The sequence below is a fragment of the Jaculus jaculus genome, chromosome 2, assembly GCF_020740685.1.
Source record: "Jaculus jaculus isolate mJacJac1 chromosome 2, mJacJac1.mat.Y.cur, whole genome shotgun sequence".
NCBI classification, from domain to species: Eukaryota; Metazoa; Chordata; class Mammalia; order Rodentia; family Dipodidae; genus Jaculus; species Jaculus jaculus.
In genome coordinates, this window is record NC_059103.1 from 170,457,314 (window position 1) to 170,475,653 (window position 18,340).

An 18,340-nucleotide genomic window follows, 5' to 3' on the forward strand; every position below is an offset into this window, starting at 1 on the left:
CGAGCGTCTTCTAGGCTTACAGGCCTGAATCTCCTCTCGGGACAGAAGGGGAAGGGCAGCTGCTGTGGACCACACTATAGCCTCATTCCCAGAAGGCAAGAGACTGCCATCAAGCCACTGAGCAAGCTGACTTCTGGCAGGCCTGAGCTTAAATAGGAAACCAGATCCAAAGCTCCCCTCCTGGGACATGCACAGGGAACACTCCCCTCCCACTAACCTAATCAGTATGTCCCTGTCACTGATGTTTACACAACTGAAGCTAGGGCTGAAGGGGAGGCATTTGTCTGGCTCTAGCTCCACTCCAAAGAGGAACACTCAACTTAGTAGGATTGGGAAAGATTAAGAATAACTCCTCCATCCCTGTCAGAGGTTTGCATCCCCTTTACAACACCCTGTTTAGCATCTGGCTTCCCCCCACCAGGCAGCTCCTCCTGCTGCTGCCCTGGCTAGTTGGTGAGAGCTCCCAGCCTGTGAGCACCTGCAGCCCAGAGCACCTTCATGAGCTGGCGGCGCGTCCTCACACATGGATCCCCTACCGGAGTGCGGGAGGCTCCGGCACAGAAGTCATATTAGAGCCATTTGTGAGGCTGCCAGAGGGTCGCTATGATTTATAAAGTATGAAAGTTCACCATTTATAAATTCACAGTGAATGAGTTATTTCCCATATTTGGCTCCAAAGAAACCTATTACATTCTCAATTCTAGTGTAAAAAGTGCATTGCAGGGAGAATGGGCCACCTTTCACAAATGTTAAAAGTGCTATACTTGAGGTTTCAGTAACCCCTTTCCTTTGGTCTATTACAGGCTGGGTGGTGGGGTCTCTGGAGATCCTTGGCAGCCCTGCAAGCTTGGTGAGAAGCATAGGAAATGGAATCGCTGACTTCTTCAGGCTTCCATATGAGGGGCTGACCCGAGGTCCAGGGGCCTTCGTGAGTGGAGTTTCCAGAGGGACGACATCATTTGTAAAGCACATTTCCAAAGGTAGCTTTTCAGTTTCTTATGACGGACTCTCCCCTCCTTGTCTCGTTCATGTGCGAAGGTCCAGACACACAGTCACACAGCCCCCAGCTTTGTTTGCGGACTCAGCTTGCAGTGAGGTGCTGGGTTGCTAAGAGAGCTCGAACATAACTTCTTGTGTTTTAAACAGTTCACTACTTGCCTGTAGTATGTGAAAATGTTTCAAAAACTTCAGGATTGTGAACCTCCCATTGGGAAAACAACAAGGGGCTCAACTTTTATTCCATGTGATAAATATAGAAATATTAAAGGTGTTCAGGATTTCTGCTAAACATCAGAAACCCTACACTGTGTTGCTTCACCATATTTTTTTAAAGTAGATACAGTTGTCATAACTTTCTTAAGGATGTGGATGCATTGTGACATGGAAGCTGATTTGGAGGTGAAACAGCCAACTTTTCTCTAACATGATACGTAAACAGTGCCATCTTGTGGTTTAGATATATCATCAGGCACAGGCCAAACTGCTTCCCACAAGGAGAATATTTTCATTTCATCCCTGTGTTTGCTTGATATTTCGGTCAGGTTGGCAGTGACTCGGGAACTAACAAGGGCCATCTGAGTCCCCTTTTCTTCTCAGCAGGAGGCAGGGAAAACATGGAAAAGGCCTTCTTGCCCATAAAAGGCATTTTACTGTAGACAGCACTGTAACTCTGCTTTGAGTGGGCAGGTTGTGGAAGTCTCTAGAAGGCCTGAAAAGAAGACTTGATCTTGAAATACGAGAATCCATGATCCGTGGGCCATGGGTGGGGGTTGGCAAGAGAACAGCAAGAGCAATAAAAACAAATTCCATGGACAATGAAAAGGAGGCTCCCCCAGTCCAGATCCTTGGAGGCCTGGGAGCTAAGCTAGAAATGCAGAGGAGTCTATGCAGGTTTCATTCTCTTGACACAGGAATCTCTGTGCTTCTGTTTATATTTCAAACTAAGACAACAGACACCTGTCAACTGAACTGCATTGGTATTCTAGCATCCTGTGTTTACACTTGTTCTCTTCCCTCAGCAAAATCTGGTGTGTGTGTGTGTGTGTGTGTGTGTGTGTGTGTGTGTGTGTGTGTGTGCACCCACACATGTTCAGGCCATTGATAAAGGTGGCAGCTTCAAAAATGACATCTGCCATTTCTTCTTCAAACACGAGGCTTGGTGGCAAATGAGCTACTTTCTTGGCATCTGGACATATTCATCAGCATCTTCCAGTTTTGCTCACTCGCACATAGTTGAACTTACTAGAGTGGTTAGGGCTGTTTTGAGCAAGTGACTAATATCACCTTTCTTGGAAAAGCAGACAGAATCCTGGCTTTACTGCCTTCATTATCCTCTGTTTGTCATGTTTCCTGATCGACAGAACTGCACATATTCCCTATGGCACAATAATTATTTCTTCATAACAGAAAATGATAACTTCAGTATCTTCTTTTATTATGACTAAAGGCATAGTTAGATGTGGTGGCATTTGCTGAGCAGAAGGATCACAAGTTCAATAAGACCAGAAAAAGAGAGTATTGAATTCATAAGGAGACAATAAATTTAATCACTAAAGTGAAAATATTTTTTATCGTCTGTCAAAAATTCAGCAAAATAATCAACTTTGAAAATCAGAGCAGGTAGGCTGGGGTTGTGCGTCAGTGGTAGATACTTGCCTAGTTTGTACAAGGACCTGGGTTAAATTCCCAGAACCACACAAAAAAAGTAGTTTTTTTTGTTGTTTTTTTGTTTTTTATTTTTTTGTTTTTCGAGGTAGGGTCTCACTCTGGCCCAGGCTGACCTGGAATTCACTATGGCCTCGAACTCATGGTGATCCTCCTACCTCTGCCTCCCGAGTGCTGGGATTAAAGGCATGCACCACCACGCCCAGCTAAAAGTAGGGAAATTTTGACCTTCAAAACTGGACCTTGGGCTGGAAAGATGGCTTAGCAGTTAAGGTGTTTATCTACAAAGCCAAAGGACCCCGGTTTGAAACCCCAGGCCCCATGTAAGCCAGGTGCACAAGGTGGTGCATGCATCTGGAGCTCATTTGTATCAGCGAGAGGCCCTGGTATGCCCATTCCCTTTCTCTCTATCTGCCTCTTGCACTCGCTTGCACACACACACTCTTTCACATAAATAAATGAATAAAAATGTTTTAAAAAGACAAAAAACTGGACCTTTCCAAGTGTGGTGGTGCACACCTTTAATCCTAGCATTTGAAGGCAGAGGTAGGAGGATTGATGTGGGTTTAGTGCCACCCTGAGACTACATAGTGAATTCCAGGTCAGCTTGGGCTGGAACAGGACCCTACATCAAAAACCAAACAAAAGATACTGGACGTCATTGAATACTTCGAAAGTGTTTTATCAATCTTGACAAATGATAGCAGGTGAAAGTCAAGGCCTCTCTTCGGCCACAGTCATACTGTTCATCCCCTTGAAGATTATCACTACATTACTCTTGTGGCCACATGTTAGGATTACCTTACTTTCTTTGTAAAATGTAATTTCTGGGCTGGAGAGATGGCTTAGAGGTTAAGGCACTTGCCTGCAAAGCCAAAGGACCCATGTAAGCCAGATACACAGGGTGGTGCATGCATTTGGAGTTAGTTTGCAGTGGCTGGAAGCCCTGGGATGCCCACTCTCTAATAAATAAATAAATGAATATAAAATATGAATGTAATTTTCTTTTTACTTATTTATTAATTTGAAACAGATCAAAAGAGGCACAGAGAGTGCTAATGGGTGCTCCAGGGCTTACTGTAAACACTTCACTCTGTGTATCTGGCTTTACTTGGGTGCCGGGAATCAAATCCAGGTCATCAGGCTTTGCAACCAAGTGCCTTTAACCACTGAGCCATCTCTTTAGTCCCTATCTTATTTTCTTTAATGTCCTTGTTTTAAATGGCCTGGGAGGAAGGCACTTGTCAGTTCCCACTGAGCATATCTAAGAGGGACACAGGTACTGCCCAGCCCTTTCTCCTTACCCTCCCCATCCATCTCCAGTACCACCATGTGGGGTTTACCATGCATTTGATAAGGTGGCCAAACCTATGCTCTTGTGCCCTCAGGTACCCTCACATCTATCACCAACTTGGCTACCAGCCTGGCCCGAAATATGGACCGGCTGTCCCTGGATGAAGAGCACTACACTCGGCAGGAGGAGTGGCGGCGGCAGCTCCCTGAGAGCCTGGGTGAGGGGCTGCGACAGGGCCTGTCCCGGCTGGGCATCAGCCTGCTTGGTAAGGAACTATGGCATTCCCCTCTGTTTTCAAGCTGAGGTTAGACTATCCTGGAAGTAGCCACTATGCCTCTCCCTGGGAGTGGCTGGGAATATCATCTCTTTTTGTAGGAAAGCTTGAGGCTTAGAGATGATACATCACTTGCTTGAGCAGTAGACAGGACTCCATTCTCCAGAGGCATGGTGTACCCTAAACAGGAGCCATGCCAGGGCCTTCCTGGAGACAAGGCTGTCCTGCACAATGCCTTTGTTCTGCCTTCCTTAGCCTAACTTGGGCCTCAGTGTCATTCTCCAAAGTGAAGGACAATTGCATAGTTCTCCAGCTGGGTGCTTTTCAAGTGAGCAAAGGGTACCCCTTCTAAAGCCTTAGCTCCCCATAACCATAGGACACTTGGCATTTGTTTGAGCAGCACTTGAGCAGTGTGCACATGCCATGAAAACTTTGGTGAGGAGCCAGCTTTTCCTTGCCTTTATTTATTTATTTCAGACCAGCCTGACTCAAAGCAATTACTGTTTGTCAAGCAGCCAGATGGTATAGTTAAGAGGTGAAGATTGCTATAGCTATTTCAAAGTATTACAAATGTTTGAAAATAAGTTGCTTTGGAAAAATCTATAAAAAGGAAGCTTCTGAGCTGAGAGCTTGCAGGGCAGGATTTTCAAGGGTATTTTTTGTTTATTTGCTTGCAAAGGAATTTAGAACTGTACTGCTTGGCACACTGCCTTCCACATGTCTGAGGGAGTGTGCACTGCACAGAGATCAAAGTGACCACAGAGGTGCCGAGCCCAGAGTGGAGGAGACGAGCCCGAAAGGCTTCGCCATCTTCCATTCTGCTCTCCTCATAGCTCTCAGCCCACATAGCACAGCCAGTGAGGCTGTGGGAGGAAGCAATAAAATGTTACAAGTGCAGGTTAAGTTACTAGACGTTATTTAAGCAGTAACAGTTTGTGGCATGAGGCACTGTCATTTGATAGTGTGTGGAAAGTGGGAAGCTGGTGACCTGTGATGAGTGTTGGGTAAAGGAGCAGTCTCTTCGCTCAAACTTCACTACGCAAATGCTGCGGACTCCTTTGGGGAAGGTGGTGTGTACAGGGGGTAGACCATGTCCCCTAGGATCCTGGACACTAGGCTACTATACCAAAGTCCTTTCTTTGTAACTTAAGGCAAGTTCCTGACTTCTCTGATCCTGAATTTCTTTTATGAACAGGAACAGGCAGGGGGCAGAGATCCACACTGGGTAGACAGAACCTGCCAGTGTGATGTTCCGGAAGCCAGGGAGCTATAAAAGTGGTCCTAATTTGATAGAGAGGCATGTGAGCAATGGCAGGAGCACTCTTGCTTTAGTTTAGCCCAGTGAATTAAGTTGCTATAGCCAGAAGGATAGACAATGAAACTATTTAAGAGGTCATCATGTGGCAAGTTGTTAGTGAAGGAGGCCCTCGGAGTTCCTTGCTTCTCCAAGGAAGGCCTCCTGCAGCTGAGAGTATGGCTCCCAGCCCAGCACTGAGTCCACAGATGCCTTTCCCAGCACGCTCTTCCCTCTTCGCCTGTCTTCATCACCTCACAGCCTTCTCCATGTGGCCACCCACCCCATGGGCACATTGCCAACAGACAAACCTTGAGATCAGTTTCCACTACCTTAAGCCTTGGAGCAGAGTTTGAATATATGACAGTAAATAATTTACCATTTGTGGGATTTAGGCAGATTATCCTTAGGAAGAGACCTCTTGAAGCCTGAGAGAAGCCACCTCCCTCCAGGAGAGAACATGGGGTGACTGCTGGTCTCTCACAGCCTCTCTGTTCTCCAGCTCATTAGCACAGAGCCATCAAAGTTTATGGCACCTAGTAACCAATGAGGTGTCCACTAGTGTGATGTGTGGCTTTTCACCCTCCCATGGTCTGGTGCTGAGTAGAGGGCATGTGGCTTTCTAACACATTGTCTTGGGGCTCAGGCTTCCCACTTTTCTGGCTGCCCCAATAATTTATCAAAGTCACAGTGACTGGAATCTTCAGTGTGGCCAGCAGCTAGAGAAAGTGAAAGATCAAAGGGGAGTTTCAACCTCAGGACTTGCTTGCATTTAAGCAGACAGAAGTTAGCACTGCATGTGGATCCTGTCAGCTGCACAGATCCCCACGTTCCCTGAACAGGTTAGGGCTGGCACATGAAAGGAAAATGGGAGAAGATCCTGAATGAGTAACCACCTGCCTCCAACTCAGTGTCAATAGTTATAATGAAAGCTGCACTAGAAAAAAAGACATGCTGTCAGAAACATTGGCAATAATTTGATTAGCATATTTGTGATTATTCATATTTATATTCTTAAGCATGGAGTCCTTCCAGATAAGTCAGATAAAGAACTAAAGTTGCATTCTTTGAAGCTGTTCATTCTGAATTGCACTCAATGAAATGGTCTGAAGAGAAGACTCAGTCCTTAGGTGTGGCACAAGCCTGTAGTCCCAGCACTACAGAGGTGGAGGCAGGAGGATCAGTTCAGCTTCATTCTTGGCTGCATTGTGAGTTAGACGCCAGCCCACATTAGACTTCTCAAAAGAAAAGAATTTAAAAAAAAAAAAAAAGACTTAAAGTTCCTATTACTCCTTTGCACAGCTGTTTCCCTCCCCTGCTCTATCATGTGGCTGCTAGGTAGAGAGCAGGACATCCAATGCCATAGACCTTTGCAAAGTGAGGGAATCTTTCCAACTGATGGCAGTACCAGCTGTCTAGGGTGCTGAATGATCATCAGCCCTCAAGAGCCAGGACAGCCTAGCCCAGCTGAGAGCTGGCACCTTTCTCACCCCATCACTTCCCCAGATTTAGATGGCATTACTCCAGGCTTAGAAAGAGAGCTATCACCTCTAGCAATTCTTAGTCTGTCAATTCATAAACTTAAATGGCTCTGTCAAAACCTGGAGGACTGGTTTATAAAGAAATCTCCCTTATATTTGACCTGAAGGAGTTAGTCTTTTGTTTCACTGGATTTTGCTCAATGGAATATTGCTTGAAATTAGCAGGTCATTAACTAAGACTTAGAAATCTCCATTTAGCCAGAATTAATGGCATTTGGACTAATGGAATTTGACATATACTGAAATTTATACCAGGGGACTGTACATTTTCATTAATCCTACTAGGCTTGAGTTGAAAATAGGGAGATAAGTCAGAAATTATAAAGAAATTTTTACCTCTGAGTTCAGAAATCTATAGTCCATAATAACAATTATAAGGATTAGCAAGGCCTTTCTAGATATCCTCATTGCCCCTGAAGTTAGAGGACTAAGAGGAGGAGTCCTAAGATGAAACCATCTTCAAGTTCAGTAGACACAGCAACACCATGACAAAAAGCAAAGGTGTGAAGCATGTATTTGTGGCTATTCTGTAGTGAAAAGTTAAGTGGACAGACCTCAGCCAAAATGAGAGAGGGACCATTTTTTTTTCAATTAGGCAAAGAAGAGAAGAACCTATTATATAAACTGGATAAGTGGGTAGGTTGGTAGTTAAACACTAGGCTGTGCTACACAGACTCTTTGGATTCAAACTGAGACCCTGAGAAAACTTCTTCACATCTCTGTGCTTCAGTGTCTTTGTCTGGAAAATAATAATAAAACAGTGCTTGACTCACAGGAGTGTGAGGATTAAATGATCTCATATGGGTGAACTCTTTGTACAGTCCACAATTTAGTAAGCACTCAAGATAGACTAGCTATCAAAGAAATGAACAAAGCAATGATTAAGACATAAGAACATCGAGCCAGGCAATGGTGGCGCACGCCTTTAATCCCAGCATTTAGGAGGCAGATGTAGGGGAATCTCTATGAGTTCAAGGCCAGCCTGAGACTACATTTGAATTCCAGATCAGCCTGGACTAGAGTGAGACCCTACCTCAAAAAAAGAACATATTAATGATTGCTGTCATTAAATATTAACAATAGTAATATTGAAATGTTAGTGTTACATTAAAAGTAGGGATACAGAAAGGGGCTGATCCCTTCAGTCTTCTCACTCATGGATAAATTTATTAGGTTATGCAAGCTCTCTCTCATGAAGTTTAGTCTTCTCCCTAAAGTACATAGCCTTCCTTCTGGGGAAAGAAACATAGGTGATATTTTGGAATAATATGTTAAACTCTGGGTGAAATTTCTAGATCCCAACTGTGTGATCCAAACTCGGTCTGAACAGTGTGTTTTGATGAAGACAACATCTAATGTAAACAACCCTTAATGTGCTTAGATTTGTGATAAATAAATGTTTAGGAGAAAAGTTTGTAATGAGTGTAAGGATTCATTTTCTTTAAAGTTTTTTTTTTTTTAATTCTCATTTGTTTATTATTTGAGAAAGAGAGAGAGAGAATGGGCACACCAGGGCCTCTAGCCACTAAAAACAAACTCCAGATGCATGCACCACCTTGAGCATCTGGCTTACATGGGTACTGGGGAATCAAATGTGGATCCTTAGGCTTCACAGGCAAGTGCCTTAGCCACTAAGCCATCTCTCCAGCCCAGGATTCATCAATCCAGATAAATAGAGTTCCAGATTGAGGACTTCATTTGCTCAAGATTTAAAGCCTGTGTTCTTTTGTTATTTCAGGTGCAATTGCTGGTATAGTTGATCAGCCAATGCAGAACTTCCAGAAAACATCTGAGGCCCAGGCTTCAGCAGGACATAAGGCCAAGGGTGTGATCTCAGGCATGGGGAAAGGGATCATGGGGGTATTCACAAAACCTATTGGTGGAGCTGCCGAACTTGTGTCACAGACTGGTTACGGTAAGTAAACCCATTCAAGCTGAGGCATTACTAATTCATCACTGAGCTAATATAGCCTTTCTCCTGGGAACGGGTTAAAAATAAAAAGGTAAGTAGTAGCTATTTTTTCTGCATCCCTATGCTTATTTACACAAAGTACAGCTATATTCTCTACTAGTAATTTCACTGAGTAACCTCATAGAAGATTCTGGGTTTTTACAATATATATAACAAAATAATCTGAAAACTGTTGGAGGTTAAGAGCAATGTGGAGAATATAATGCAACAAAGGAAAGAATGATTATTTTTTTTCTTGTGAGAAGATTTTAAGTTAGAATTCTGACAGTGCTGCCTGTGTAGAGAAGGGAAGGGGGCATGCGTGCAGATCCTTGGCATTGGAGATGACTTTTTCACCTGTAGATGTCATCCTGCTGCTTGCAGCCAGACAGTCCCCTGGCCAGTGGAAGCCAACACATAGTCTACAACTAAAGTCTGTTACTAGTTAGATGCTGCAAGAGACCTGGGTTTGTGGCCCTACTTATACTTGGGTGGTGGAATGCCAGGACTTCTCCCCACATGTGCATGCGTACACATGCATAGTGGATGGTATGAAAGGAAATCCCAGCTCCCATGCTTATTTTCTGCAGTCTTTGCAGAACACATTAAAACTTGCAATAAACATGTGACTGGAGTTGTTACCTTTTTACCTAAACTTGATGTCATCATGTTGGCCATGCAGCAGCCTGGCTAGCTGTCCCTGAGACCACAGGAGTGTTCACCCATTCATCAAACAGTGCATACTCTGTCTGCATCTGGCCAGATAGTCAATAGAGCAGATTTTACTAAGCACCCTATGCTGCAGGAGTTCTGGCAAAATGCAAATTAGGGCACATGTCTAGCACACCCTTTGAGAACACACTGACAGAGCAGTTTCTGCTCCCTCTCCCACTTTACTTCTTCTGTTTCCTGTGAATGACATGTTCCCTCACAGTGGAAACTGACAATCTGAGTTGCTGCAATCTAGCCAGGAGTGGTGGTACACACCTTTGATCCTAGCACTCGGAAGGCTGAGGTAGGAGGATCATGAGTTTGAGGCCAGTCTACCTTACAGAGTGAGTTCTAGGTCAGTTGTTGCAATTTTAAGAGGGGGTAAAAGTTAAACTCTCCCATTATTAAATGCTTAGGGCTTGCACAAAATAAAAACAGCATTCCCTTTGCTACAGACTCCAGTGAGATAGGCAACTCAAACTCCATCAGTTGTTTTGGTTTTGAAATGTTGTTGTCTCTTACCGTGTGTTTCCCAGGGCTCAGAACTCTGCCTTATGTAAGACCATCTCAGAGCAGAGCTTCACATGGCCTTTTTGGTTTCCATCACTCTTGTAAAACTTTTATTACCACACTGAAGGTTTTATAAACCACTAACTCTTAGTCTAATGACTATGCCTCATTTATAAACATTTACAAGCCCTCAGAAAGCACACATGCTGTACCATCTTTGGTTCTGGAGAGTCTCTTCAGAGGCCTGTGTGGTTGCTGCTGGGTACCCTCATTTGGTGCTGGCACCAGGAAAAGCATGTAATAAACCAGAGGCCCCAAGAGCACTCATAAATGTATACGGAATCATGTTTAACAGCTGGATTAAGTCACTTAAATTTAAAGGCTGTATCTAGGCAAACCATGTGCTTTGTATGTATCTTTTCCCCCCACATTTAGCTAGCTATAGCCAGATAAAGTATTATAATATTAAGCAAGGAAGTCAACTAATAATCTTGACTTTCTGAACACATAAATTGTCAATGATGAGTAAGCTGTCGTTCATGGCCAATTACTCTCAGGAGCATTCTCCTTCCTCAAGTGCTGCTCTTTGCTGACTGTAGCTGTATAGTTTGTAGCTAATGTAAGATCACCAGGGTTAAGGGCATTATAATTTTTAGTGATTATCTGTGCACTTGTTTCCAAAGATGTGACCTCATTTTGGATCGGTAACATTTTATAGGTGGCTTTAAGCAGATGACATCACTATTTTAGCATAGAACTGTTTTCCAGAAAACAACTATTAAAACTCCTTTATTTCTCTTACCACAGGTATTTTACATGGAGCTGGACTTTCTCAGCTTCCCAAACAGCGCTATCAGCCAGGAGATCTACGTGCTGACCAGGATCCTAATAGCCATGTCAAATATGTCTGGTAGGCTTCCTGAGACACTTGCCCAGCTTTACATTCATACTGTACATGAATAGATTCTGGCTACCTCTCACAGTAGTGGACCATGCTTCCTGGGGAGCCCAAGAAGAACAATTGGTTTTGGGACTGACTATAGAACTAATGCACAGGCTGGTCAAGGTACCACATACCTGTAACTCCAACACTTTAGAAGCTGAGGCCCGCCAGAATAATACAGGACCCTGTCTCCAAGTGGAGGGGGGAATAATCTGCTCTATTTTAACTTCTCAAGGAGAGGTCAGACATTAAGAAAAGTCTGAACCCTGTAAGAGGACTCAAGCCCTGTATACCAGTCCAATTAGATGGTGTCATTTCTGATGAGAATAAAACAGCTAAACAGAGTGAAAAAAGAAATCTTTCACTCTAGGAGCCAGGTTCTGTTCACAATCTATTTGAGAAATTGACTTGTCAAGCTCCAGTTAATAATACCCTTTATCCTTGAAGAGTTTTTTTTTTGGGGGGGGGAAGGTCTCCCCAAACCTTGATAAACAGTGAACACCATTGTGATTGTCTTCCAAGCTGGCTTTGATCTTTTTTTCCTTTTAATCAGGAAAATGCTACAGTCTCTGGGAAGACCAGAAGTCCACATGGCTCTGGATGTGGTTCTGGTGAGGGGCTCAGGCCAGGAGCATGAAGGGTGCTTGTTGCTGACCTCAGAAGTCCTCTTTGTCGTGAGCATCAGTGAGGACACACAGCAGCAGGCCTTCCCCATCACAGAGATTGACTGTGCACAGGACAGCAAGCAAAGCAACCTGCTCAGCGTGCAGCTCAAGCAGTCAAGAGTGGCCTGTGATGTGGAGGTACTATACAGTTCAGGAAACAGGATGACTGGGACTAGCTGTCAGGAAGGTCAGGATGCAGACAATCGCTGGTGCCCAGGCACTCAGAAGGCTGCACCTAGGTGTGCATGTAAGCCCTTAGAAGAGCTCAGCAGGTGGTCAGAGGCTAATCTACCTTGTGAACTGAAGAAAAATGTGGCTCATCTGTCTTGGGATTGGGGTATTGGGGGTAGTACAGTTAGTACAGCACAGTAGCATTCCAAAATGAATGGGTTAGTATGGGACATATAAGTGCAGCATCAACTCTTGGCAACTACCACATAAAGGGTCCCCACTTGTTCTGCGACATGGGACCCATGGGAGAGAAAAGCAGAGGGCTGGATTTCTTTGCAAACTAACAAACCCTTACTCCTTCGCCCACACCAGATATTTCAGCGGTCAAAATTTTGTGAATAGACCTCTTCCACCCACTGCTTTACATTCTGCAGCTGTTCTTGTCTGAAAGGATAATTTACAGGGCACCTCCTGGGGACAGCTTAGGCTCTGGGGGTAGCCCCAGGATGTGCTGGCTGATGTGAAATCAATGCTTCCTTGAGGCATCCCGAATATCAGGGGTCTGACTAGCTCCAGCTTTCTGCAGAGCAACCTAGGTGAAGCAGATGCATCCTTTTGGGAAGCTGCTCTGGGTCTATACCTCCCAGGTGATGGCCAGATTCCTGGCCCCCAATTGTTGACCACATAGAACATAGAACAGGATGATCAGTAGCAAGTTGGAGCCTCCTGGTCCTAACTGGGGTTGAGTGGCTCCAGCCAAGGACAAAAACCTGACCTGACTGCAGCAGGCCCTGCTCAGTTCCCTCTATCATGATGTTTCCTCCTGATATGGAATCCTGTGTATCCCTCCCAGCACTGTGGGCAGAATTATCTGAGCAGATGGAAAGCAGCCAACCACAACAACTCTACCATTTCTCGAGTTTCTTGGACCATAATCAGTCAAGCTTTAAGCTGAGGGTTTGCTCTAGGACTACACTGCTGCTTTGAGTTATGACTTTCTGGGAATAAATAGAGGTCATATGTCCAGGCTGACTTCATTAGATCCACCAAAATTCTGATCAGTTGACAGTAAAGCAACAGTGATTGGGCTTCAGGACTTGGCATTATTAACATTACCTTCCAGTCCTCAGCTCTGGAGGAGAAATCTCCAAATCCTTAAGAACATCTGCATCCATAGTTTTTCCTTACCTGGCTTGAGAAATACTTCAGATCTTAAAGTGCAAGGTTTACCTGTGGCTGTTCTCTTCGATTATAGTACTTGCACTAAAGACATCGCTGGAGAACAGACCTGTTTCTCTAGAGGTTCTGTGATGACAGCAGGAGTCAGCGCCTGCAGTTGTGAAGGTTGAGATCATGGACTCAACAAGTTAGAGGTGGAAGCACCAAAGCTTGCAACAACAGGCTTACCACTGTGTAGCCAGAGTAAAAGGGGGCTGGGATTAGGGAATGGCTAAAAATAGGCAAAGACAAAATTAGAGCAGAACTGCAAGACAAGCATTACAGACTCACTGCATCTGGCAGTGGGCAGACAGTAGATATCCAGAGGCTCCAGGCTCAATATTCTTTCTCCATATTACTTTATCCCACCTTTCCTCTCAAGTATTAACTACCTTCTCCCTGCATCCATAACCAAAGCAAGTGAAGCTGCAAGGCATGCTTGATGGGGAATCACAATGTAATAACTTTGAACACTCAAGTTGTAGAGCACTGGTTTGACCCGGTTTTCTTCAGTTGCTTGTTCATGTCATGAATTCAGACACGATGCTTGGTTATGAAGCCTACTTGAGGTCTTCCAGTGAAAACTAAGTACAGTATTTAAATTTTCTATAAAATGGTCACCTTAGAGACTAGAAACACAATGCCTTTGAATTTTGGAAGGAATTAATTTGGAGTGACATCATTCACTATATTCAAATAGGGCAGGTTTCAGATTTGTTAAAATCAGCATTTGCTTTTCTTGGTTAAATGCAGCCATTTTTAGGGATCATAATTGCTTAATATGCCTGGCACGTTATTAAAATCCCTTATGAGAGGCTGAAAATGAGTCAGAAGGTCAATTTATTCCTTGGCTAGGTTCCTTTCACAACACAGGTTTTCCTGTGCTGCTGTTCAGGAGGAGCAATTAAGCCTTTTTTGTGTGTGTTCAAAGCTTTCCAGCCGAGTTCTGGCTCCATCAGATGACATCAGACTCTGGCCTGATGTTGTGCAGCTTTCATGTCTGTGAGTCTTGGGTGCCCAAGACCCAAACTCGAACGGATGCTGTATTTATTCCTCTGGCAAGCCCTGTTTTCTGTTTTCTGCAGCTTTTAAGACACTTTTAGCTGCATCGTTTCTGGGCCCTATGCAAATATAGTTCTTTACATCACCACTACCCTGAGGCCTAAAAAGCCCCTATTAAAATGTTTATAATTTCCAGAGTAGCCTTGCCAATATATTCAGTAGAATAAACTTAGCAGGGCAGTGGCTACTTAATGCTTACAGACTGGTGATTTGCCCTGAAAATTTCCCCCTCTGATCTGCACACTAGATAGTTGCAGGACTTCAGGATGGGAAGAATTTATAGCTCCACCTGCCTTTGGTGCTTTCTCAGAAAACCTCACTTAAGTAGTCTATCTCAGCTCTCCTGTTCAAGCTCCACTGAAGATGAGCCAGACTTTTATGAACCATAAATATACTTTGTATCCTCCTCCCTTTTTTTTCCATAAAAACTTCCCCTTCCTCTGCCCAGTTTTTGTGTTTTCTCTGGCTTTAAATCCAGTATTTAAAAAACAAACACACACATTCTCACACACACACACACACACACACACACGAAAAAAAAAAAAGGAAAAAAACAGAAAACATTACATTACAGTTCAAAAGGTTTATCATCTTTAGTGCTCTGCCCAAAGCCCACTGGTTTAAATGAAGCGCTCTTCTCCGCTTTGTGTCAAACCCAAGAGTTTCTATGTGGAGATTTAGGGAGCCAGATTAACTGCTTTTATTTGGAGATGTCAAATTTAAGGTTGATTTCACTTAATCAGAGGAGGCATTTTTCTCCTTTGTTCCTGTGCTGCTCCGTAAGGAGCAATGACAGATGTGTTAATAGTTAATGAGTAATAGTATCAAATTGTCAACTTCAAATACAGGAATTTTGTGCAATACCAGATGCTTACTCAAAGGAGATTGTCCTGGTACTCTCATGCAGAGCTCTTGTATATGCTAAATTGCATTGTTATTGAACTAAGAGAAAATTAAAGGAAGCACTAGTTTGGACAAAATGGCTATACTGGGTGACCTAAGAGTACAAATACATCCAGGAAAAGTGACAATTATGTTGTGGAATTCTCCTAAGTTTGGCAACTAATGAATATTTATTTCTGGATCACAGATGGATGGAGTCCGAGAGAGACTATCAGAGCAACAGTACAATAGACTTGTGGACTACATTGCAAAGACATCTTGCCACCTGGCCCCCAGCTGCTCTTCTATGCAAGCAACATGCTCTGTGGTAGCAATGGAACCTCCCCCCACCACTGTTAAAACCTATCATTATTTGGTTGACCCACATTTTGCTCATGTCTTCATTAGTAAATTTACCATGGTGAAGAATAAAGCCCTGAGGAAAGGGTTCCCCTGAGACCTTTTTAAGGTGTGACTTTTGTATTTTTGAAACATGGACACAAGGGCAACACTCAGTATACACATTTATGCCTGCAACTTGTTGCCCTACAATAGTGAAATGCAGATGCAGTGCAATTTCAAAGGCCCAATGAATGACCTTTAACCTCAGAGGTATGTCACCACTACTAATGTTCTATGGACTTCTTCCATTCTCCCCTGAAGAAATAAAATGATAAAGAAGTGTTCTTCTCCCATTAGGGAACAATGATAAAAAAGGATCCTGCATATGTTGGGTTTTACTATTCATGGAAAATGCATTCCTTTTGGTCTATAATACCAGTTGTAAGAACTTTCACTGTAGTTTAGATTAATGCTGTGCTCTGTAGCAAAATGTGGCTATGCCTCAGGTAGACCCAGAGATAAAAATCTTCACCACCACTGCCTAATATACTTTCAAGAAAGTTTGGCTTCTCTACATGAAATGCTTAGGACTTTGTTGTTTAACTTGTCAAGTTTAGCAAAAGCTGCTATTATATTACCTCCAAAATTTGCATTTTACTGAAACTCATTATAGTCTTAACTGCCCAGGGATGTTTTGCAAAATGTGTGTTTTACTGAGATGCTAAAAAGCCAATCTTTCACATCTACAAATAAGAACAGAATCCATGTGCCCAGGTGAGTTTCTTTGGTTCCATAAGCAAAATACATACCCACTAGGAACTCGTTCTTGGTACACTGGAAGTGCATCCAGAACCCCAATATTAAGCTGGCAATGACGACCAGATACCTTACCCAGCTGAATGGACTTGATAAAGCAACAGGAAAGGTATTCCACGTTCCTGATAAGAATTGCTTTATATCTTAAGAATGGATGTGGCTCATGATCTAGCCATTAGGTATCCTAAAATGTTTAGTAAATATTTTATGATCCAATTAATTAAAACAAGTCAATTGATTCTATCCACATTTATGCCTGCAACTTGTTGCCTACAACTGTGAAATATAGATGCATTTCAAAGGCCCAATGAATGAACTTTAACCCTCTCAGAGTTAGGTCACCGCTATAACACTGTTACTGGAAAGTAAGACTATTCTATTAGTGGACAGCTCCTTAATTAATCCACTATATAACACTCGTTTAGTAAAGTGACATTTTTATCAATCTCAGAATAATTATTTTTAAGAATGTAAATATGTACTGATCCTTTTATGTTTTATGGTGATTTTGCATACTGCTAAGACTTGTTACATAAATAAAAGCTTACCTGAATTGTTAATCAAAGATAAATGCCTGTTGTTACCAAGGGATTTTGCATTGCCACTTTTCACTTATACTTGACTTTAAAACAGCTTACATTGCTGAAATTCAAGAATTTTGTGCAAGGGTAAGATACAGTTAAAGTGGTAACTAGCAGCCAGGCATGGTGGCGCACGCCTTTAATCCCAACACTGGGGAGGCCAAGGGACTACACTGAGTTGGAAGCCATCTTGGAGCTACAGAATGAGTTCCAGGTCAGCCTGGGTTAAATTGAGACTCTACCTCAGACACATCAAAATACAGGGGCTGAGGTGGGCATGGTAGCTCATACCTTTAATCCCAGCAGTTGGGAGGCAGAAGTAGAAGGATCACCATGAGTGTTCAAGGCCATGCTGAGATTACATAGTAAATTCCAGGTCAGCCTGAGCTAGAGTGAAACCCTACCTCAAAAAACCAACAAAATAGAAGCTGGAGAGGTGGCTACGTGGTTAAGGTGTCTGAGCATAAAGCCAACCTGAGTTCCCCAGTGTCCACATAAAGCCAGATATACAATGCATCTGGAGTTCATTTGCAACAGCTAGAGGTCCTGGTGCACCCATTCTCCTCCCCCCTCCCGCCCCCCCCCCCCTCGCTGTGGCATGGTGGCACACATTTTTAACACCAGCACTCAGGATGCTGAGGTAGGAGGATCACCTTGAGTTTGAGGCCAGCCTAAGAATTCATAGTGAATTCCAGGTCAGCCTGGGCTACAGTGAATGAGACCCTTCCTCAAAAGAATAAAAAGTAAAGTGAACTAGGAGTGGTGGCATACTCCTTCAATCTCATCACTCAGGAGGCTGAGGTAGGAGGACTACCATGAGTTCGAGGCCAGCCTGGAGCTACACAGTGAGTTCCAGGTCAGCCTAGGCTACAGTGACAAGATACCCTGCCTCAAAAAAGACCAAAATAAGTTAAATAATAAAAAAATTAATAAAGTAACAACTAACAAATTACTTTCACTGTACATGCTGGGGATGTAGCTTAGTTGTAAAAAGTTCCTATAAGGCTCTGTATCTAATGCCTAGCACCACCAAAAAAAAAAAATAGCCTTGCATAAAATAAACATTTAAAAGTTTGCTGTACTACTTCAATTACAACAAAAATGAATTAGAGAATGCCTGTGAACTTACACTGTTTAGAAGTAATTCTACTTCAATTATCTATTCTACACTTTTTGTCTATTAATTCTATCTGGTGATACTGCCACAGAAGAGTAGCTTTACTGGAAAGATTAGATAGAGCCCTTTTTAGAGTTCATAGTATAGAAAAATCTCCTAGGGACTCCCAGAGACCTAGGCTAGGACCAAATAATTGTAGGAAGGAGTTAGCTCAGTAAAACAGACAAAATAATAATTACAGATGGATTAGAGCAATGAAATTCTTAAACTAAAATTAAGTTACCTTCATAATGTTCATCAAGAG

The 18,340-nt window shown here is 43.1% G+C and overlaps 1 protein-coding gene across 5 annotated transcripts in view; it reads left to right on the forward strand.

The window, feature by feature from the left end:
• Window positions 1–16,898, forward strand: part of Vps13b (vacuolar protein sorting 13 homolog B) — a 659,022-nt gene extending 642,124 nt beyond the window's left edge. For all 5 annotated transcript variants that reach the window (XM_045143281.1, XM_045143283.1, XM_045143282.1 and 2 more), the window contains 6 exons: window positions 804–980; window positions 4,053–4,223; window positions 8,806–8,982; window positions 11,047–11,149; window positions 11,736–11,985; window positions 15,389–16,898. In XM_045143281.1, the coding sequence (XP_044999216.1) occupies window positions 804–980; window positions 4,053–4,223; window positions 8,806–8,982; window positions 11,047–11,149; window positions 11,736–11,985; window positions 15,389–15,637 (1,127 nt within the window). In that variant the 3' untranslated portion in view covers window positions 15,638–16,898. The remainder of the gene's footprint in view (window positions 1–803; window positions 981–4,052; window positions 4,224–8,805; window positions 8,983–11,046; window positions 11,150–11,735; window positions 11,986–15,388) is intronic.
• The last annotated feature ends 1,442 nt before the right edge of the window (window positions 16,899–18,340 follow it).